This window comes from Megalops cyprinoides, chromosome 1, assembly GCF_013368585.1.
Source record: "Megalops cyprinoides isolate fMegCyp1 chromosome 1, fMegCyp1.pri, whole genome shotgun sequence".
Lineage (NCBI taxonomy): Eukaryota > Metazoa > Chordata > Actinopteri > Elopiformes > Megalopidae > Megalops > Megalops cyprinoides.
This window is the reverse complement of record NC_050583.1, coordinates 69,552,429-69,577,256: the sequence shown is the minus strand read 5'-3', so window position 1 is coordinate 69,577,256 and position 24,828 is coordinate 69,552,429. Positions and strand designations below refer to the sequence as shown.

At 39.6% G+C, this 24,828-nt stretch overlaps 1 protein-coding gene across 2 annotated transcripts; it reads right to left on the bottom strand.

Moving 5' to 3' along the window:
• Nucleotides 1-578: 578 nt before the first annotated feature.
• LOC118794105 (tumor necrosis factor alpha-induced protein 3-like) lies at nt 579-16,404 on the bottom strand. Of its 2 annotated transcripts, none has more exons than XM_036552267.1 (9): nt 16,202-16,404; nt 14,508-14,850; nt 7,393-7,583; nt 6,871-7,012; nt 6,451-6,621; nt 6,145-6,325; nt 3,268-4,121; nt 2,765-2,871; nt 579-2,237 (listed from the first exon to the last, which is right to left on the bottom strand). In XM_036552267.1, the coding sequence occupies exons 2-9, from the start codon at nt 14,812-14,814 to the stop codon at nt 1,989-1,991; spliced, it is 2,202 nt and encodes a 733-aa protein (XP_036408160.1). In that variant the 5' UTR covers nt 14,815-14,850; nt 16,202-16,404; the 3' UTR covers nt 579-1,988. The 2 variants fall into 2 exon arrangements, with proteins under 2 accessions (XP_036408160.1, XP_036408168.1); XM_036552275.1 differs by having other exon boundaries at nt 14,508-14,847.
• Between the last annotated feature and the right edge of the window lie 8,424 nt (nt 16,405-24,828).

The window sequence follows — 24,828 nt, the reverse complement described above, 5'->3', positions numbered from 1 at the left end:
GCTTAAGTTAATCATTAAGTTCCTTATAAAGGTTGTTACTATTGTCTTCTATAAACCAAACTGCATTTCAAGTTGGCAACCCCCCTTTTTGGATAGTAGTTTGGATGTAAACCTGAAAACATCCAACAAATAGCTTAACAATGCACAATAGTTCACTGCACCACTAAAGAGCTAAAAAGCAAAGCTTGAGATCTAGGTATGGGGAGTTGGCAGACAGCAAAAGATGATCTGAAGGTACAGACGGACTTGATATTAAGTCCACACAAGTTGACATTGTCTGACATTTTGTAGAAAAATGGCAGTTTTAAGGATCCAACCAAACAGACAATAACATATATATTATTAAAATAATTTATTTTGATACATATATAAATAATTCCTTATTGACATGTCAATGATATTTTCAAAATGAATAAATATTCCACAAATCATAGCTTCCAGTACAACACAATTCTGCAAAATAACCATACATACATCATATGTATCACATATTGACCAATATAACATTTTGCAAGACAATACTTAAATCTAACAATTTCTGTTGTATCAAGGTTATGTGATCCTCTAACTCAGGTATATCACAGCTGAAGTGAAATAAAGTACCATACCATAATCCAGAACATACTTATAAACTATGGTGCAAGTATGCATGCTTGAATCTTGTTCAAACTCATAAATAGAAAAGTCTAGCAGGAGCTGTCAAACGTCTCTTGTACATTGTAATTACTTTGACTGTACCAAAGTGCTGTTTTTGTTTTCTTCCTTATTTATCTAATACAAAGGTACACTATATATTCAAGGTATACCTGTAATATTTTTTTTCAGGTTATGCTATTGTCAGGTAAAGAGTAATCACAAAGTGTGTATATCTTAATGCAAAATGTCAGTTTGTGCATATGCAACATGCGAATAGACAATAAACAGCAGAGGGAAATGACAGAAAAGGAAACTCATAAAAATAGTTAGTGGGTTGACCCAAGGAGGAAGAGGTGCCAAAAGCTTTTGCAGAACTGCACAGGCTGTTTTCTCCAAGGTTCACCATCAGATCACGTTGCTCTCAGGTGCACACTGGTGTTTCGACTACTGTGGGGATTTTTCATGCTTTTATGGTTTTCGTTTCCTTCTCGACCAACTGTGTTTTTCCCCTCAAATTTTGTTAAGATTTCATTATAATAAATTACGGTGTATGCATAAAAATTGTGTTCACAAGTGGCATGTCTGAACAGGGCTTTTAAGTGTTTTTCAGTGGAGAAAGGAGTAGCCATGGCTACCAAGTCCTGTTTGGGAGTGTCCTCAGGCTGCTATTCTGGACCAATGTTGTGAACGTTGTTTGTTTGCACTGTGTTAAACAGCCAAATGACTGCTTTCAATTCAAGCTCAGCAACAAAGAAACTTCCTGGTTATGCTAGTGGTTATTGGACTGAGGCTTGAATCACCTATGGCTCCAAATGTAGGAAAAGTATCTCTACAGATCCCTGCTGACAGTGAATCTTTAGCCAGGACTGGCCAAAATTGATCTTAGACACTAGACTTTGAAAACCTTCAACGTAACAAAGATGAGGCTAATCACACTTCACAAAAGTGAGCAGTGGTTGAACAGGCTGGTGGAATTTCAAGCAAGCACAAGACAGAGGGGAAAGGACATAACTTGATGTGTAACCCATAAACATAAAGTTAAAATGTGAGTGTTTTATGTACCTTTAGCACCATATTTCTGAAACCAGGAGTACAGGCAAACCTGTTTTCACATTCAAACAAACTGGATAACTTAATGACAGTGGCTGCCAAGGCCTTCAACATCTGATTAACAACCGAGGTCCCACGTCAGTTACGCTTATGCTTATTTTATAATCCTTTATAAAAACTTGGATGAAACCATATGTTCAAGCTTATCACTTTAGATATTAGTTTTGGTAGCAAGTGCACTGGTATCAGATTCTGACTGAAAGACTGGTACGGACCAACCTTGTCAGTCGTGGTCCATTGGTTTACCCGCTATATATTTGTTTGAAGAGGTCACACTCATTACAGTAGCCTTGCTTCTGCTGGTTTGCATAGTGGTCACAGCCTGGGGTCCTGCAGCGATGTTTAGGCATCTCCTCAGATACCGGCCTCCTGCGTGCCTCTCTCTGGCTCTGGGTGTGGCACTCCAGGCATAGCTCCACCCTGCCCGCAGAGAAGTTGCTGCAGTTGTTGCGGCTGCACTGTATCCCGTTTGGCCTCGGTTGTGCAGCTCTCTGTAATGGACACATGAAGGATCCTTTGTGACATCGCAATCTGCAGTTCATCATGTTTGATTGTGCATACTATACATTTAGCCTTGCCATAAGAACATAACATGCTTAAAAGCTGTGAAAGTTATGAGTGTGTGGGTCCAAGCATTTTATCATTCTGAATTTATATTTGGTGTGGGCTCTGGAGATCCAACACATTAGCAGCATTTTTCAAGTCACTCAAAAATTCACTTAATGTTGAATGATAATAAAGTCACCCATTGATAAAATTTCAAAGAAACATGCTACTGAAGGTATCTTTTGGAAGAGCTGTGTAACTAGTATTGGTATGTAAAATATGGTCTTAGACCAACCACGTAAAAGCATGGCAACACTAAGTGCTATATTAGGATCCTCACTAATTTCATTTCTATGGTGCTGTGGTGACGTCACCAGCATTGGTGCAAAGTCAGAGAAATGGTGCTGGGAATGTACAGCGGTAGCTGAAAATACAAAGCATCATCGCATTCTACCCACATAGGGAAACTCACCATGATCAGCGGTGAGGACTGGGAGCCGCACAGACCACGGGAGGAGGTGTGGAAGGTGCGGCCTGAGGAGGAAGACCCCCTGTGGACTGCCCCCGCAGGGTCCTGCCCTGAAAGAGTCAAGAGGAACTTGTGTCACCACCTACCTTTCAGGTAATGCAACCGCTTACCGGGAATCCCCACCTGGTGCAGCATGCTCATCTCAACATGCTCCCACTTCTCACTGACCTGTGTGAATTCTAACCCTAACACATACCTCAGGTCACACAGAACCTTCTCACCCCCTTCGGGCACACTGACTTCATCTGCCACATTCTCCCCTTATAAGCTCAAGTTTTAGTTGATTTGAGCAGAAATTTCGTCTTTACACAATAAATCTATCAGTAGGTGTTAGGGAAAGCACACACATACATACATACATAAACAATTTCCTAGATTTGGCTCGGCCTCCCCTTGACAGGCTTGTCCTACAGTATTAACAAATATCACCAAGTGGTTGCACTTACGATGATTGGTTTCATAGTCCACAAAACACACTGTGCAGAAGCCTGCCTTCTCTGGCGTTCCGTAATATGTGCATCCAGCCCTCTTACAGGGCCTGCCTGACTCTGTGTGCCTGTAGGGTCCAGATGTGGTGGAGGCCTCTGGGCCATTCGGTGCTGACCGCACCCAGGAAGAGAGGTCAGTCCAAGACAGCTGCTGCTGTTGCTGCTGGTCCCCGCTACCATTCACAGTACTCCTGATGCAAGGGGGGCACAGTCCGTTGAATATCCTAAAGGCCTCCTGCCGACAAAGGTTGCACCGCTCCACCTCCCGTGTCGCTCTGCCCCCTGCCCTGCCTACCACCTCCATGGGTGGGCTGTTCTGCTGAGCATGAAAGCAGTGCTCGCAGAGTCCACTGTGCTCCATGTTGAGGGTGAAGAGGCAGCCTGGCGTTTTGCACTTCATAGCATTGGTCTCACTGTACAGTACAAGGCTTGGGGCGGTGGGGGGTGCTGATCGGGGGCTCTGCAGAAGCATAGGGGCCGCCAGGGCAGTCGTTACCTTTGCTGCTGGTCCCACCGCGGGCCCTGTCTGGTCCCCTGAGGTGGTGGCATCGGGGCCCCCTTGGCCCCGATGCCTCTCAAAGCACTCATGACAATATGGCTGCGTGCCCACCGACGCATAGAAGGGACACCTGTGGGTGGTGCAACGGGACTGCATGAGGGAGAGCTGGGAGATGGAGAAGCGAGGGGGGCCCTGGGGCCAAGGCTCTGAGGACGACTCCTTCTCCTTCTGCCAGAGCTTGAACTCATGGTTGACCAGCTGCAGGTAGTCCTCCATCAGGTCCATGTCCTCTGGAAGGTTCCCTTCATCCAGTCTGTTGGAGATTAACAGGAGACAAGTCATTAGAAGATCAGATGAGAGAATGTGATATTACTGATTATCAAATGGTTAGAAGTTCCTCCAGTCTGGGGCAATTTATTAACCCTCTGGAGTCTGAGGGTATTTTCAGACACTCTGATGATTTTGGCATGCTCTGATATTGTTGTCAATTTGAAGAAATGTAAGAAGTATTTTCAAAGTCCCATGACTTTTTTGTATTCAGCTCAAGTTCAGCTACAATAATGTCTAAGTAGTATGTATTTCATGATTGTACTTCTTTTAAAAATAACTGGTAAATGAACCTTTTCAAAAGGAACTGTGCTGGAATGTGTGAACATTACCTTACCCATTGTGATGAACTGTTTTGATCACTTGAGGTGATTCTGTTAAGTCTTAGGTATGTATCAAGCACAAACACTTTCGTCTGCTCCATTGATATGGACAATTAAATGGCCATCTAAAAATGTATGTGTCTATTGTTTTGGGATCAAGAGTTGACAGTGGGAGGGGTAATGGCTTTTTACACTGAATATGCAAAAGGGGCCGTTCACAGGTCAGCCCAGGTAAATGCCGTAGGGGAGAGCCGGGACGAATGTAACACTTTTCAGATAAAGTCATTTTAAAAGATAACGTTACAGACAGAAACTGATTTTCGTTGTGATGAACAACTCGCATGTGTGTTCTGTCAATACCAGGTGCTATTTTGTATAAATGTGGAATGATTTTGGTATAATTTGACTTGCAACGGAAGTTGCGCATTGTTACTTTTGTCCCCGTCAGTTGGGATGAAAGTAACACACGGGTGGGTCAAAAGTAACGCAACGGTATAAACTTGAACTGTTTATATATTTTTTTTTTATTAAAAATGTTTGTCAATGTCCTTGTTATTATGTAATTGCAAACATATTATGTCCTTTATCTTAATAAAAAAATATTAAATTTCATTTTTAGAACACAGGACCTATCAATCAATGATGCATTAGTTACAGTATCTTCACTATTCAAATAACAGTGTTTATATGCCGAATTCTCACTCAAAAAGCCCAAGAGTTCCAACTACACAGCACCTTGGCGAATTTCAATAAACAATAGCCCAGACAAGACTGAGCTAATTTAGCTAATTTCAGCCAACGTTTGCCTATCTAACATGCAAATCTCTGAGTGTGATAGTGAGAAATGTTTACACTTAGACAAAATGCAAAGCTTGTCTCCAAATGAATTATGCTTGAACCTGCATTTTACCTGGCATTTTATCTTGTTCATCATGGGTGTTCTCCAGCGTGACTTAGCTCCTCCCGCATTACCGAAACAATTCGGTAAGTCGTTAACATGTGAATAGAGTTGCAAATAGGGGGGTTGGGTTTCCGCTGTCCTGACGGAATTTTGTCTGTGGAATGTGCATAGCTGTATATTTCACTTATTTTAGATACTTTTCAAACAATTATTTGTTTTTTCATTAGATTTATTTAAAAGAAAACACTTTGAGGTTTCAGTCAATGCTAAAATGATGTTTATACACCAACGCAGTATGAAGCATTTAATCTATGTTCGAGACGAAACTGGGGGGGGGGGGGATCTGCATCGCCGACAATGCAGCGGACTCCAGAGGGTTAATGACGGAGTAAAACTTAACTGCGTTTTAAGTTTAATATCACTGTGTGATATTCTGATATAAGTTTTAATAATAGAAAATGCTGCATGTCACATATCACCTATTTTCAACTGTCTAAGCTCACAGAAGTTGAATAATTACATTTCCAGGATGTTAACACATGACGCATCCAAAGATCTATTTGATGTTCTTGATATGGTTGCCCTGTTACTATTAAAATCTATATGGAAGAAAGATGTTAACTTTAGTTCAGTTTTTGTAAATTTTTGTCCTTATTTCTTCAGTTTGAAAAAAGTTAGTACGTGAAAAGGGCCCCTGAGGTTTTAATATAAGTGATGGTTCTGTTTCGTAGGTGTGGATAATGAGCTGACATTTCCTTCGACCACAGTGCCCAGCACGTACAAACCTTGCTGCATTGATAATGTGGGTCGTGTCATAGCAGAATCCGTTCACAGGAATTTCGATCACTGTCAGGTAGTCTCTGATCAGCTTGGCTTTCTGCTGCTGCTCCTTCTCCATGAGGAAGTGGACTTGGAGATCCTCAAACACACCTCTCCCTGGGTAGGCCAGTGGCACGGCTCGGATTTCTAGATTGGACAGTGGTGGATGTCATTCATGGTTGTGCATATATTTTTTGGCAGCCCCCACACCGTGGGCAGCAGACCCACCTTGTGAGGGGTAGCTCTGGGAAAGCTTGTCAAAGACTACGCACCTGGTCCACTATCTTTGATGGTGATGAGGGGAGCAAAGTGCTGTGAGTCATAGCCAAGCACTATGGGATACTTGTAGCACTCTCCTGGGGGCCAATGCAGCGGCAGGTAAATTCCCCCCACGTTTAGAGGGGAAAATGAGGAGCCTGATTTCAGACTTCTCAGCACCTGATCTGTAAACCAAAGGAGACACATTTAACCATCTTTTTTCAATTCTGTAACTCCTGCATGTGTGCTTTCCACTGGATTGATCTTGCAGTTCACCACTATATTTGCATATTGCTTGTTAGTGACAGCAGGTAACATGCATGCCTGTACAGTATGCGTCACGCCAAATTCTCTGGTTTTGTGCATTGTGGCCCTTAAGGATGTCAGACTTGACAAAGAGAAACCCCGCTCCTCTGGTATTAGCTCCCCTTTACCTGCAATGACAACAACTGGCCTGCGGAGGATATTGGACAGAACGAAGATGTGAATGTTCTCCAATGAGTCATACTGCAGACCGCTACGACCAGATTCGGGAGAAGCCATGTTGACAATCTTCTCCCATTCCTCTTCCCAGTTCTGAGAAGAAACACACATCTGTGTCATACACAATAATTGCAAAATTAAACTAATATTGTTAAATAAGAGGGAGACCTATAAGTTTACTGTCATTGAATAACACAAATAAAAACTATTGAAGCAATGTACATTAAACTTTCCAAAACAAAAAAATCTACCTCAACAGTTGAACAAGACAGGAAATTTCTTGTCTGTGTCAGTGTTGAAACCACAGAGAAAATATACACCTGTAAATGAGCCATGACAATTAAAGCCTGAGTAGCCCTTGTAAGTCCCAAGTGTCTTCAGGAGATAGACAAGCGCTGCAGTCTGGAATGATAATGCTCCACTGGTAAAGATGACATGCAGTAATAGCTATAGTGTTGGGCGGGACCACTCACTAGTGTGTTGTAGCACAGCCCTGTCTGTGTGAACTCCTGTGATTGCAGCAGCTCTGTCTGGAAGCGCATGCGGAAATTGCGGGTGTCTGTCTCCTTCAGTAGGCTGTGCAGAGCCTTGCGCAGGACTAGGTCCGTGTCCTGAACACCCAGCATGTACTGGGAAGCAGCATGGAGCAGGCAGTTGCCATCACCTGCAACACAGTCAGACATCCCATTAGCTATGATTACAGGCCATTTGAAAAAAAACTCCAAGTTATACTGACATTATATATATATAAACACATGCCTGACCATTACATTGTAATGACATTGTATTCAAATACATATACTTTAATATGGAGTTGGTCCCCCTTTTGCATCTATAACAGCTTCCACTCTTATTGGAAGGCTTTCCACAAGATTTTGGAGTGTTTCTGTGGGAATATGTGCCCATTCATTCTGTAGAGCATTTATGAAGTCAGGCATTGATGATGGACGAGAAGGCCTGGCCCGCAATCTCCATTCCAGTTCATCCCAAAGGTGCTCGATGGGGTTGAGGTCAGGGCTCTGTGCGGGCCAGTCAAGTTCTTCCACACTGAACTCATCAAACCATGTCTTTATAGTCCTTGCTTTGTGCACTGGGGCACAGTAATGTTGGAATAGAAAAGGGCCTTCCCCAAACTGTTGCCACAAAGTTGGTAGCATAGCATTGTCCAAAATGTCTTGGTATGCTGAAGCATTAAGATTGCCCTTTACTGGAGATAAGGGGCCTAGCTCAAACCCTGAAAAACAGGTGTGGCCAAATACTTTTGTCCATATAGTGTATATGTGTATTATAGCAAACCACTCCTGCAGAGCTCTACATAATTAAACCTCTCTCTCAGCTTTAAGTCAGGATGTATGCCACTAACCCAGTATGACAAGCCAGATAATGATGAATGTACTGTTTCTAATTTGACTAAAATGACAACTAATAAATGTAGAAGTATCAAATCCTATTTCTGGGTAGGCTGTGCTCTTCATGACTGAAGAGTCCTATACCCTATGCCCTATACCCTGTAGCTGTATAAACTGGAGAGTACTGTGTTCTCTAACAGACCTTGCTCTCAGCTGAGAACTGTCTCATTGTGGAACTGTACACATCCTGTCCCCGTACTGTCGCTAATACTTACTGTATGCACTTTTGTACATCACTTTGGATAAAAGCATCTGCTAAATAAATAAATGTAATGTAAATGAAGAGTCCTTTTAAGCAATTCAGAAAGAGGGTGTCTCCGCATTCATTGACCTGAGCTGATATTGCTGGAACCTGGAATAGTATGTGTTTGAACAAAACAATACGTAAGCACATTGTGTCAGGAAACATTGAGAACAGATATGGGGATTTCCACCGAGCTGCAGCAGCTGTATTGAGATATCCACAATGCCTGACCATGTCTGCTACTTAAAACAGGAACTACAGGAGGCCTGAAACCTGATAACTCTTTCAGTGACACAAAGCAATCCTTACCACTTACATCAGCTGAGCTCCACCATCTATAACCTGTCTGATTTAAACCTTTATGGTATACCTTTGTGGTTTGAAAATCCTAAGAAGCTTAAGATATTGTGCATTTGGCAAGACTGTTTCAAACATTACACGTGTTTTGTTTCCTTTCTGCTGTGGTGTGCTGTGTTATTCCTCTCTGTAAAACATTAAAATGGGCTAGTCACAGCTAGATGAAATGAACACCCTCATGGGATTCAATCAATCAGCACTTTCAATTTTTAACATTCCACTAAATTGAAATGCAATACAAGGCTAAACAAGCTGTCTATGCACATAATTTACTTTGGTGGAAAAAATAACTGATATACTGGTAATAATCATGGCTTAATTGATTCATTTCTATATTCAACAAAATATTCACTACATTGCATACTCTTAAACTCATATCCACAGTGACTTGCATTAGTTATGAATCCTCCATTTATACAACTGGATATTTACTGGAGCCATTCAGATTCAATGGCTTGGCTCAAGGTACAACAGAAGTGTCCCACCCTGGAACTGAACAGGGAGAATTCTCCTTACCACTATGCCATACTGCTCACTGCAGCATCTGTTTTGACCACGGCACAAATGCACCTGGGCTAAACTAAATTATAGAGCACTTTCATTTAATGCTCCACACTTAACAGCTATTTCACGTACTTACATGGAACAGGTCATCTTATGGTGGGGATGTGCCCTCCCATCCATAATAGATTTTTTTCAATGAGTAAAACCAACAATCTCAATATATAGGCATTGGGTTCAATTTGCATGTGATTATTCATTTGCTTAAACAAAAACCTCCACCCAGGTCAAGTTACACAGCTTACATTTCACTTTTTTATTTACTTGTTTTGTCAGTATACACCTCTGTGTATTCATTGAAGCAACTTAAGGGAAGGATCTTGCTAAAGAGTGGTCAGGCAGTTAGCTACTTCAGAATCTAACCTGAAAGCATAAAAATGTGGTCAAAAACCAAGCTCTTTAAACACTTCACCACATTAAAGGATTGAGAGAATTTGCATTGATGCCCACTTTTTGAAGGCGAACAGCCTTTGTTTCAATCATTTCATTGGTCTGTTGATGTTGAGCTGTCACCCGCAAGCAGTCTAAAGGAGCCTCAGATATTTGGATGTTAGATACTATAGTCTTCTTCTTAGCAAAATTAACTGTTTGGGTAATATTGTTTTCAAACTTGTTATTTCACAGAGAAGAAAAAAGACCATAATTAACTAAACTATGTAAAAATTTGCAGACCGAATGTATGTTTAAATACATAGCTGCACTGCATGATGTGGATGTTACTGGTCTAAAGGAGCCATAATATCAATTTTAAATTACATTACATTATTGTCATATAACAACCGCTCTTATCCAGAGACTTACATAGGTTGCAATTCTATCCAGTTATACAGCTGAATATTTACTACCCAATGGTGAGAAGTATGTTTATGAACCTCATATCAACTAATCATCAAGCAAACTACCTAGCAGCACATACAAAAATTTACTAACAGTACTTACACTAGCAAAGGCTGCTGGTTAGTCCAGCTGCTTTTACGTTAGTAGTAGTAGAATTATGACTAAACCTGAGGATTGCTCACCTGAACTGTTTTAATAAAATATCAAGATGGTGGCTTAATTCAGATACTTAGTAAAATAATTTGTAACTAAATACAGCTATTACTGGTACAACATGTATATGTATTTATTTGCTGAGCAGACACTCAGCTTGATTTCCATAGCTCCATTTACTGAGCTGAATGAATAACATCCAACAACCCATATCTGACAAAGAACTAACAGCAGGTGTTGTTAGTGTTAAGGTGTGAAATTCAGTACACAATTAGTGCCTCAATTCTGCCTACTTAACAGAGAGCTCAGATGTAATGAGAACAAACACACAATGTCTGCCAGCATTGGGGTAGGTTCCATTTCAATTTCCAATTGAAAAATCAATTCAGTTGAACTGAAAGTCGCCCACCATTTTATATGGAGACTTTTCAATGAATGAATTGAATTAAATTATTTTCTTGAATTGGCTGAACTCAGGTGGAATCCACCCTGAATCTAATGTCTGCCCCCATGATCAGCAGGGCTGGAGATTAGATGGGTCCTGTTTTGGGTGTGCTACTCTTATGGAATAAAGACCGACCACTCAACTAAATCAAATTTGTTCAATCATAAAATCCAATCATCTTTCATTTTCAGTTTGCAGACTTTTTGCATGGTGTATTACCTCAAGCATAGACAACATAACTGAAAGGCTTTCCACCATATTTGCTTGTATTTGCACTATAGTGCACCAGAATTAAGCAAAACAGTTGAGATTTGGGAAGCACTTGACCAGTTCAGTATTAAATGTTGATATTAGATTGAGGAAACAAGTGCTTTAGTGTGAATTGTTTTCTGACATATTTTTGCCAACAACGTACATGCAAGAATTCAACTTACAATTTTAGTATTGTATGACACAACAACACACAAAATTTAGCAAATCGCTACATCTTTGAAAAAAAATTCTCACTTGACCCTTCTGTCCCTCCCCTGCCACTGAGTGTGCTCCCCCCCACACTTTTGACATGAAGTCTACATCACAGCTAGAAGCACTCATTTCTTCCTGTGTTCTCAAGAAACTGTAAACTCATGAATATTTCACCCAATGAACTCTGTGCATTACTTTCTTGCAAGGTGCGTCCTTTTTCTCATTGAGCAATGTTCACAAATGCGATGAGCAGACACACAGGCCAAAAAGAGGCAGAAAGGAATTTCCCTGAGTGTGGTTCTCTCTGACTAAGACCTGGGTGGCCACCATTCAGCTTATTCTTCCCTTTGCCTACCCCAAGGCATCTGAGCCATGAATTAGTACTGTTTCCCGGGGGGGCGAGGCTTGGCCCTGCCACAATGCCTCCTCATTGCAATCCATTAAAAAGCCAACAGGAAAAATGCACAATTTTTCTTTTTTTTTTTTAGGGGAAATTTGAGTTCTTATTGTGAACACCTACTGGCTTCTTCCAAGCTGGCGTGGTGAGCCAGGGCCTGTGGAACTTCTCAGTTTACATGGCCCCACAGTGCACAGTCACCTGCTGTGGCTTGAGGTAGGTGTCAAAGGAACAGGAAAACCACCAGAAACACTGTTATTTGGAAACAGTAACTTCTATATACACTGAATATACACAGTGCGCTGATCACCTCTTTTTATTTGTGTAATTACTCAACAATGAGACTGCAACAACTGAGTATCTGAAAATGACACACTGAAGTAGGACTGCTGTAATGTGGCTCTCAATCTAAGACAATACGGATTTAAAGGAAAAGGATTTCCATGCAGTAAAGTAATATTCTGCTCACATAAAATATATCAAAATACACCAAAACAAGCAAATAATAGTATCAATTATTACATACAATTGGGAACACACATTGTATACTGTAGTCCATAACACAATATAAGCCAATGTACTTTGTAATGTACGCTACTCTACAATTTATGAATATCTTAATTACTTACAGGTGGCAATCGTTGAGATGGTTTCTAAGATATACTGCATATTTATGAGTGGATGTCATATTATGGTTTTACGGTTGAACATGTCGCCTATTCTTTTTTTTGTAAGGGCTGTCTTGAGATCTGCTGACACTCCACTCTGACAAGTTGGTACCAACCGAGCACTCTGGAAATTAGACTACCCGTGTCTTAAGGAGCTGTGTCTGTAGTGCACATCAGGACTAACAGTCTGATTTGACATCTCACAGTTAATATGCTGTTAAAATCCACTCATTTCTTTTCTTTGTCTGAATTCCAATCTTAAGCAATTACTTAACTGGAGAACATTCCACTGGACGAGAACTCCCTCCTTCTTCCATTGTCAGGCAACTGTTGGTTGAAAACCCTCTGGACTGTGAATCTCTGAGACCAGGACTAGGTGCCTCTACACTACATGGTGTTATATCCCAACCACTTGATCTGTCACACTGTCCTGTATCAGAGCCCCTAAAGTAAAACAGTGTTCTAAACAACTGTAATAGCTACACTCATGACAATGGGAGTGCTGCAGGAAAAGACAGGCACATGACAAACATGGGATCCCAGTGTGGAAACACCCACTGCCCCACAGGCTAAAGGCTCAACCCAAGCCGAGTCCTTACTAATAGAAATAAACATTCCAGTTACACTGCCCTGCTTTAAAAGCTTATAGAAACATATCAGTAGGCTATTCACCAGGCGAACACTACGTCACATAATGATTTCTTTCCTGTCCTTATTATAGAGTCATTTGATAATGAGAAATTCACTTAGTCATTAGGGAATTGTGCACATTCTGGAATTCACTCTGCTGAAAGTTGCATCTGCGTGACTTGTGTGAACTGGTCAGTCCTAAAACAAATGAATTGCTTAGTGTTGATTCAAAGAGGAAATTCCAAGGTCACCAGTAAAGGAAAACTGCGTAACATCCAGAGCTTTACAAATTTCTCGAATGTTATTACTGGAAAGCTGTGTCACTGTTCAGTGCCCCTGGTTTTTCATCTCTTGGTCTAAAGCGTAGGACAAAGGAAATGACTGCTGGATAATGCTGCATGTTACTCTGCAGACCAAATCACACAAATCAGAGTGATCAGATTTTTACAGTCCACACTACTAGCATCGTTTACAGTTCTCTGGTCACATAACCGAATCGCACTTGCTAGTACAGACTGAGATATTCATAGCAGGGGCATACTAAAAACAAATCGACAAATCTGACTCCCAACTTTCTCAGAATGACTGAGCACACTCTCACACTGTACCACTACACTGTAAACTAACAACTGATTTGAAGAGGTCTTACTGGAAGGATTGTATATGGAACTCCAATGACGTGCTAAGTATACTCCCTCTACATACTAGTCATAAGAAGACTTCCAATTTTGAGTAACGGTCTCAAATCTGCCACACGTACTGTAAGAACTACACAGAAAACTGTGCTCTACCTCAACAGGAGGTCATATGCATGCATTTTGGAATGGGGGGGCATGTCTGTTATGATGTAACTGGAGTTTCCAATGAATAAGGGGGGAACACTCTGATGATGCACAAAGCCTGCGACATGCTCTTCCTTCTACGCTATGCCACCTCAAGATGATCTACTACTGACTCAGCTCGCCTTTGAGAGAGCTAAATGTCACACAACACCTGTGAACAGCTACTCGTGCAAAGGGAAAAAAGTTCTGACTTTGCCGTGCCAACATGGTCTTGCCAGGTAACAAATACAACGAACAAAGCCAGAGCCAGTAAAAAGAAAGGAGAGAGGGTTCTGTCATGCCTGCCATGAGCCTGATCTTAGAAGGGCCATCAATCCATCCAAACTTTGACCCTTGTGTTAATATCAAATTAGACTGTCAGTAACTACTGACCTTTATTTTCACATCAGCTACATTGTTTTTGGTTTGTTACCCACAATCAGCATGTTGAATTTCAGGCACTTTGAAACTTCCCAAATTGTAGTATCCTGAAAAGGTTATGACCCATTGTGACTCACAGCCACAAACATGCTGGACCTTTGCTGTAAAATCAATAATGCACACTGGCCATTTTGAAAAGGGGCATGGACAGTATCAGTACCATTTGTGCGCAGTGGCACCAACCGCTTGACCTCCCGGCACCAGTTGAGCCTCTTCTCCCTCTCCAAGGAAACCTGCATGGCGCGGTCCAAGATGGCCGCCTGAATGATGTCTCGGAAGGCCTGTGGGAAGTGGCTCATCCGGATCATCTCCAGAGTATGCCTGTGCGTGCTGTGAAGGTGGTGGGCCACGCTGCCGCTGGCCGAGGGCTTCATCACATCATTTAGCACTCGCTCCCTGATCCTCATCGCCTTCAGCAGGTTGCTCAGAAACAGGAACTTGGGCAGGAAATTCTGGCCCTGGGACATGGTGCCGTTCAATACAGAATGTGCGAAACACAGCTGCTGGAAAAAGGAAAAAAAAGACTGGATATGGGATCTGTGCTAGCAGAATGAAAAACAAACATGGGTTTTTTTCATTTTTTAGAGTTAGAATTTCCCCAAACTCCCCTCCCCAACTTGTAGTGAGGAGCCAAATGACGCCCTCTAAAAAACGATGGTGAATTCCAAAGTTCTTGTGAAGTCCAAACAGAATCCCCAGGTTCACTCATACTCATCCAGTACCACTGAAGCTGTAAAGCTTAATGCACTCTTAAGTTCTTGCAACAACTTTGCACTATGTTATAAAATTTCAAGAAAGTTGTCTTTCTGCCTCTTTGCTTAGGTAAGGCATCTCTGAATGTCTACATTTTTAAATCAAACCTATTTTGAATAATCACAAAGATTTGGCAACACTAACAAAGTACTAGCTAATTCTTCGGCAGTCACGCAGAACCAAAAGGTATCTTTGGTCCAGATTCAAATTTTTTTGCATTCACCTGCATTACTAGTCTAGCTAGATAGTGTAGTCGGCCACACGTGACTTTTAGCACTGCTTTTTCCTTATTACATGGTTAGACACATAATAATGGCTACAAAAGGATACGTTCATCTCAGCTGACACAATAATTTTATTTGTGTACCTAACATCATTAACTTACGTTAGCAAGTTAATGTATGAGCTACCTAGTCTACACTGAAACTAACCAACTCTCAAAATATTATAATAAACAACAGGCTTTCTTCCGGTGGGCAGCGATATACTGCAGGCGACGTGAAGATCAACACATTTTTACTTTACATCACCCTATTGATCTAAGAATGCAGACAAACAGCCCAAACAGATGCTATCAAGTCAGTGGATCTGCGCAGCGCAAGTGCTCTCAACTGATGTCTGCGCAGCATTATAGCCCGCTGTAACTGAAAGTCGACCTTTAAATGATCCAATGTAGCTAGCGGTTATCTACAATTAGCCAGGTAGCTAGTTATCTACCTATATAATTTTGGGGAAAAAAAACGCAACTTACATGTACATACATGTAACTAAAATAACGTGAAAATTACTGACACATCTTCTAGATCTAATGTACTTAATTAGACAAACTAACGAGCCAGCTAGACCACTTTTATGTCCTCTGGCAACAGAAAAAGTCTCAAGCATGCAACTGTCTAAGTATTTAGTTAGTTACCTTCTCTAGCTAATATTCATCACATGCCCCCACAGTCGAATCGTGGATATTTACCAACGTTTCAAGCTTCACTAGATACATTATCTAGCTAGGTTTCGCATCTATCACACAAAACTGACAAGAACGTCACCACCTTCAACAAACAAATCAATGATAACAGAGTTATAATAAAGACAACTAATTCTTACCTTGACAATCTGATGACAGAAATCTCGGCAACTCTAGCTAGCGAAGTTACACAAGTATGACAGACGCTCAATCTACGTCTAGCTATATTAGCTAACTTCAATCTGCACAGCAAAAGCAGTCCAAGGCGCCATTAAGTGAAGTTAAGCATTCTCCATAGCACATAGCATACGAGTGTGCTCGCTAAAGCCTTCAACTCACAACCTCGTCGTCTCAAATGATTGCATTGTATCTCTGTTCATAGTTTCTTCTTTTTTTTTTTAGATTGACGGAAAAGCCCGAACGGGGTTTTCCAAGCATACGGGACTTTCCACACTCGTTCCACACCAGCTTCCTGGCGCTAAGGTATGAACGAGCACATCAGGGGCCTCGACACAGACGTGGACGCGTTGCATAAATGCAACGAGGTGGCGCCATTGAGCCGTAACATGCAGAGCCGGCTGTGGTAACGTGGCTTTTCAGCATCCAGTCGTCAAGGATGTGTCGTTATGGGTCATGTTCATGATATAGCCATAAAAACGACTGCATACAGAATGCAAAGTGATTTACGTGTACAAAGTTCTTCTCTTCAAAGGTTAACAGTTCAAACTTAACAATGTGGGCCATATTACCCACACTGACAACATAACACTACCTCTGCCAAATCTACAGTATTTTCTAATGCTCTGGTTTAACCTTATTTCCTAATAAAATGACTTAGCTACTGCAGGTAAGTAAAGTGATGAAGTCAATGGACTGAAAATAGAATGAGCTAGCTAGCCAGGATTTTATGGATGGGGTACCTTCTTACCTAGATGGCTGAAAATTGCGAATCTAAGCCATTGACAGCGTGTTAATACCTAAACATTAATTATGCAAATAAAATGTCAAATAGTAAGACACCATTAAAATAAATTGTGTTAAATGTGTTGTGTTAAAATTGTGTCCTATAAAATGCAAGTTGCTGTGGATGAGTGTCTGCTAAATGTAACATCTATTAATTTGCAAAATAAAGTTGATCTAAAAGTCATGTATCTCTGTAAAATGTGCAAGTGTGTAACAAGCTATGACTTTCAAGTGAGGTAGAGTACAACACAAGCAAAAAACCATGAGTAGTCAACAATATTAGCATGACCAGGTTTCAATGGTTAGCCAGGCAAGATACAAGCTAGCTGGCAGAGATAACGAGTGCGTTAAACCATTAGATAATATATTTTTTTAAACATAGTTTAGTAGGAAACAGTTTTGAGACATGAGACATTCTGAGACATTCCTTTTAGGGGGTAGTGTTTCGTATATACACACATATACTCACACCTATTTGGTTAGAAAATAAAAGTGTGTGTGAAAGTGTGACTTATTTCACTTTCAGGTGTAACTCAAGATGCTGACTATCCAGGACAGAATTGAGGTGGTTACCCTCAATCTGCAGGGGAAGTCTTATGGTGAAATTCCCAGAGATCCCCAGGTTTAACTCCCCTAGACTTTTTGTCATGGGGTGACATTAAGTTACAATTTTCCAGAACACACGTTAAAAACAGTACAAGATCACATCTAGGTAGCTATTAGCAATATCACCCTTGATGTTGTGCATAATATTTTCAGTGAAACAACCCTTTAATGGCCACTATGTTTTCATACAAAAGGTGTCTACACACTGCAGCCAAAATGCCAACTGAGGTGCTCAAGTGATAAGTGTGAATCCTCTAGCCAAAGCTTTCATCAAATGCACTGATAAGAGGATGGCATGATTGGAAGCTTGTGTTGAAATATTTGCCATCCCACTTTTCCCCTGACCTTTACATTTTCATGAGTAAGTTGATGAAATTAGATATCTGAATTTTTGTTGCACTTTGTGGACATCATTTTGTTTTTTACTCTCCTAACTAGTTAGCCATACATACCTGCAGAAACTTCATTTGTATATCTCTGCTGGAGCCCAGATATTTTTATTTTCTAATTCTTCATACAGCAGGTGCCTGGGAATGTATTACTTCACACAAGTAGACTGAGACTTTATTACCACCTGGCATGTGTGTATGTAAATGCTATGAAAGTATTTTTATTTTTTAGACTAATTGATGGGACAAGGTCAAGAAGTGTACCCCTTTTTTGTTGTTGAGACTCTACCCCAAAGTGTTGCTCTGCTCTTGTGCAAAGGTTTCCTAATTTAACACCTTCTAATGAAATTTTCTCTCTCTCCCCATGTTGTAACATAGTTGTGAAGAAATCTTATGTTAATCTAACTTCCGACATTTTCCATATAACTTCTTCTTATGCCTCTTTCTTGTCTTTTTAGAAAAGTGAGTACATTACTTTATAATTCTTATTATGTAGCATATGACCTAATCATAAATAATACCTTGCTGTTCATCAGCTTCTACCATTCCCTAACCACCACATTCATGTGTAAGCATATTTAAATATGAAAATATATGCATAATGTATACTATGTTTATATGTAATACAACATAATTTTATTCACATTTCATACAACATAAAATTAAAATCAGCAACAAGTCCAACAAAGAAGAATATGCTAACGTAAGATATTAGATTGTAACTGCCCATCTGACACAGCTTGGGGTTGAATTATGAATATTGGACATATTAGAGATGTCTTGTCAATATTAATTCCATATTTATCAAGATTTGGGGAACTGCTTTATTTCTAACCCTTTAGCAGGAAAGGAATCCTCACTTATAACATTGTGTTTATTGACAATAGGATTCAGTTTGCAAAGATCTAGTTAACAACATGGTGTTGAGGAATGCGTTGTATAGTAAATGCGGTGTCCAAATATGTACTTTTCTAATACTTGTATATTTAAACACACTGTCTACTGTTTTGCATACAGTGCACCTTGCATACATGTGCAACTTGTCTTACAACGTGTGTTATGCAGCTCGTAAGATGAAATTTAATATGTATTAATATAAAAATAACTTTTAAAAAGGATTGTATGTTTTCTTTCAATGTATCCTTATTCAGATAAGTTATTCCTAATCATATACAGTTTTTTCTCCTTCTATATTGATTGTAAACAATTGTGTTTCATTTCAAGACTCTTGCTGAGATAAAAATATCCATTTTACACTGGAATGTTTATGTGATATTATTTGAATGTAAAATGAATGAATATGGATATATTTAGGAGTTAGGAGTTGATGAAATAAAATAGGATATTTATTAATATAATGCACATCCAAAACAACAACAATAATGAAATTCATATAGAAATGCAAATATATGATGCTGTATAAAATCACATCATGGATATACACATGGTGTCACTACTCAAATCAAACAAGTTTTCTGAAATAAGCAATGTCATATATTCATGTTGTGAACTTCATTGTGCTTTGAACAGAAACACTACCACACATTCACAAAAATGTCCTTTAATACAATAAAACTGTTCAAAACTGTTTCAACTTTAAGAACTTGTTTGATTCCTGACGTGGCTGCAATTTAGATCCTGATGTTGACCTCAGTTGTCTGGAGTTTTGTCCTCATTTGTCCTTTTGTCCACAGGCATTAGTCCTTGTGCCTTCCTGAATAGTATGGAATCTGCTGTGGCTGTGTCCTGCAGATATTAGCCTTTGCCAGCAGGGGAAGGCCTCTGCTGTGTCTTGGGCTCTCTTTGTGATGTACAGGAAGGGATCCACAAGGGGGCTCATATGGACTATGGACCACCCAATAGTCATCAGGCAGTATACAGTAAATGTCTTCTTTTATGTGTTCTCACTTGGTTCTATATCCTGACTTAGCCAGTAGGGAGTCTTGGGGGAGTTTACTGGTAAGTGGAATAATTAAGAATTATTTTCTCTTCTGGTGACTTCTTGTGTTTAGGAGAGCATCCAGTCTTGGTCAGTGGTGGGCAGCAAGGTATGTCTTAGTGTGGTAAAGGAAGTGTCCTGGTTTGGAGGGGTGTTGCAGTTTATGGAATGGAGTGTATAAGGATGTCTTCTCTTGGCCAAAGTGGGAGCTTCTGTTTCTTAACTTACAAATTTTACATTGCTAGTGCAATAACTGAAAGAAAAAATGATGATGATATAAAATAATTTAGAGGCCCATCACAAAATCTGCTATCCTAAAGTAAGAATGTGCAAGATACATTTTCATAGCTGTGTAAATGTTTTTCCATGGAATGCCTACATAAATACCCTTTATGACTTCAGGATATTAAAATACACCTGGGGAAAAATGGATATTTGAACTCAGTAAAGCCCTGCCCATACCAATGTATCTTGCAGACATTCCAATAAAATATTTCTGTTACAAAATCCTCATTTGCAGTGCAGATTGAACTTAATTGTCATGAAACTACATTGCAAAATATTTTGGTGCGAATTTCTATTTTTTACATTGAAACCAAATTCTTAGTTAGTTGCAAAAAAATCATATACATGGCCACATTCTGATCACAAGCTTTTGATGATTGAAACCTCTGTCATCATTACTAAATTTTGCTTGTTTGAGAACTTTTCCAGACTACTTACAACATATTTCAAACTGAAAAAAAATTTATTTAGTTGGTTCTGCTGTATTGATTACTGTAAAGTAAGAGTCACAATAACAAGTTATAGAAAAATATATGTGTGTAGATAATAGGTTACATAGAATAATAAATAGATAATAGAATTATAGTATAAAAGTATCTGTCCAAGTAATTTGGATAAATGGCTTTTTGAAAAATAACCTCAGGGAAAGTGTTTGTTTGGACTTTCTAATTAGTTATTGAAAACCCAACCACACAGCAAGGGTGACCTACTTTGTGTGTGCTCCCACAAGCTGTCATTATTAAAAGTATATTGTTCTAATTCATCTTAGGTATATGTAGTCAATATTAAATACATTGAATTAACTATCAGAGCAGGTTTCACTATATAGAATGCAGTCATTGCGCTTCAAGCTTTACATGTTAAATTGCATAAGGACCTGTCCTTAATTTGAGGAACTGGCCACTGGATGTGTGTTTTCTTTTGCTGCATTTATTTTTTTTTCCTGCAGTCTTACCACAGTGGCTTGGATCAAATCTTAAATGCAATCCTGAAAGTTTAATCTAAATGATTGTGATAGTGAAAACCTACTCTGATATGCCTATGTGTGATGTAGGCACTGAACTGTCTTTAATTTAGTGAGAACATGTTCCAAAAGACACTCCATGTCAGCAACACACCCTGTTAAAGATTTATCTTGATCTGTTCATTAGCTGGAGTGTGTCACACCTGTACCTGACCTTGGCCCATCCTCTCTGTTGTCCTGCCCACTGGCAGTTTATTCTGTGAGGAATTGGACACCCCTGCCTACATGTGCCTGTGCCTGGGCAGCTGTGAAGGAAGAAAAACATTGCTACCTTAAAAATGATAATATGACTATGTTTATATCCTCTGGGTAGTAAATAGATGGGCAAGGCATAGAACTAAACTAAACCTCTATAAAATTATATTATGTAATCACCATGGTTTTGCATACAGTTTGTGTCTAGATACCTGAAAAAGCAGTCCCTCAGAAGCGGTGGGCTTTGTCAAAAATAAAGTAAAAATAAAACATCAAAATGCTTGTAATGTAGTCGTTGAGTGTGTAACTGTCCTTGAAAAATATCTTTTGCCTTTGCTCAATGGAATGCATTCTGAGAATGCATCTCAGGTTTAAACACATGAGAATATTTCTCAGCTTACCACATATATAGTCCTACACATGACCACGATTCTGGTCTGTCAAGACACTTTTCCTGCTTATGATACTAATTTGTGGATCATTCAGTGTCATTCCGATATTTAAGAGTAACCTCCTGTTATCCACTCATTTCAGCCGCACCAGTTATCATTCTAGGGAGAATAGCTCATAGTCAAGCAGTGGGTCCTTTGAGGGTCAAGAGAGAGACCTGCTTATTTCCCAGAGAAAATTAACAATTAATTTCACTGATTTTATTGTTGTCTATGCTGTACACTCCTGCTAACACCACTAGTGTCTTCCTGATGTTTATATTTATGTTTACAGCTTCTGAGGTAAATCTGATTGAATACATGTGGTCATGTGAAATTCATTCTTGCCAATTTTGGAGAAAAAAAAACATATCAACACATAGTGGGTGACAGACACATAGGAGTGTATTTAAGGATTGTTTTGAGTTTTTAAATATCTACTTTTTCTCATGAAGTTAAATATCAGTCTCAGATATTATGATCTGTGGATGTGGAGGAGAGCACCTGGGCCAGAACACAATATTGATTTTTAATTCTGGCATGTCCTGACTTAAAAACCTAGGTTGAGGATGAAATTATGGTATTTTTCTTATTGTATGAACTGTTTCAGCTTGTTGGCTAAGTTACAAAGCTCTTTTTGCAACTTTGAAAAAAAAAACTGCTTCCTCTTTTGGATTTTCATGATTTCAACAGTCTGTTCTTTTTCAGTTCTCTTTCACAACCCTGAACATGCAAAGACACACACATACGCATGCACACATGCACACGCTCAAACGCATGCGCATAAATGCACACGCATGCACGCACACACACACACACACACACACACACACACACACTGTGCTGCTTCAGAAAGCACTTCTCATTTTTTATTTAGCACTTTTTATTTTTGTATTTTTACCCAATTAGTGGTCATAAGGGGGAGGGGTTATATGAATATTATAATTATATAATATGAGCAGATTCTACTGAAGTCATTTACATTACATTTACATTTATTCATTTGACAGACAATTTTATCCAAATCGACTTACAAGTGAGGTACAATACACTAGTGAAACAACACAAGCGAAAACCATAGAGTCAACAATATTAGAAGTACTGCATGACAAAGTTCCAAAGGTTGGCCAGGCGAGGTACAACTAGCAGTAAAGCTAAAGTCTCTTCACAGAATCAACAAAATGTATTCAGAATGAATGTATCAACACTATTTTTTCTTTCATGATTTTCCTAAATTGTTTTCTTGAAAAAATATGTTATGTTCTCAAAGCCGTTGTAAGACTGCAGAAAAAAGGCAACATAAATTCAGCTAAAGGAAACACGTGTCCACTGGACAGTTCCTCAAATTAAGGACAGCTCCCTACGCTATTTAGTATATAAAGCTCAGAGAGTATAAGGACTTCTGGCTATATAGCTGAAGAACCATCACTCTGACCTAACAGCAGTGAAATCTTCTGCTCTGATTCCTGCAAACTGGTAAATAAACTTCCCTTACATTTTTTACTGATTTGTCCTTACAGGAGAAGGTATGTTTCAAGAGGCACCTGGGAATTGTTCTCTGAAATATTATCAACATGTGCTATTACTATTATCATTGATCATTCATCCCTAAAATAAGTTTAAAACTAATGAAGACAATTAAGTGTCATGGAAGTGTTTGTTTTCCTAGCTAGTTTATTTTAGTATTATTCTCAAGTTCTTCAACTTTTGACACTATATACAAGGTAAAGCAGGTTTTTAGGTGGATACAAAGCTGTGTCAGCTTGTCTCCATGCATTCATGTATGTGCGATATTTGTACAAAAACTTTCATATCAAAATCTACTCTATTTAAGCAAAATCTGTGTGACAATTGACGTTTTCTCAACAGAAATTAAGCAAGAGATTTTTTCTTGTGAAGTGAAGATATCTATACTGTATAAGATACAGTATTATGTGAAGGGCTTTCTTGAGTGGCTTCCACTCCTCCATGGTAGTATTTTAATATGCTGAAAACAGTAGAGAATTTTGTGTGGGATTTATTTGGGAGTTCTATGGCAAAATTGTTGTATTATAAGACAACAACAATGAAATTTTATCTTTATTTTAGGATAGAACATCCTGAAGTAGGAGAAAGTCTGCTTAGAATATTTACACTGTGAAATTTATGTGTGAAAAAAGAGCTGCTTTCATCATCAATTTTTCTTCTTTCAGAGTTTTTGCTTCTGCACAGTCCCTGAAAGACAGGACACTAAAGAAGGGCCAAGAATGCCAGCATTCTAATCCATACCTGTCAACACCCTTACAGACCAGTAGAGGATAATTCTCCTCCTACACCCAGTCACCGGAAAAGACACGCCCCCTCAAAACCAACCACTGATCAAGACCGGACACTGACCTTAACACACCTATTCACCAAGAAAGGACATGCCTCTCGATGCCCACTACTGAAGAAGCGTGATTGCTCCCCTAAACAAAACAACTCACCAGGAAAGAGCACACCTCACAGATCTTCTGCTCACAAGGAAAAAAGCACACCCCCTTAAGACCTATTGCTGCCATAACCCAGGGAACCATGCAAAACACTGCATATAATGTCACTGCCATACATACAGGCTCAGTATCAGTTATGAAAGCCAACAGCTCAAATCACTTTCCTGAAGAGTATGCTTATGTTGAAATTTTTGAAGAAGTGATCGTTTGGATAATTTTATTCTTTGGGCTGCCTGCTATCAGCTTGGCCAGTTATGCCCTTTACCGTCTGATCAGAGCTGACCACGTTGCCCCCATCTATGTCATCAACCTCCTTATTTCAGACTTTGTCCAGATCATTGTTCGTGTAGGATTCTTACCAGAGAGATTTCTAGATCCACTGCCCCCTGCATATATTGTTGCTCGCCATGTGTTACTGGTTGTCATTCGTTTCGGTATCATCGCCAGTCTTGGGTTCATGGTATGCA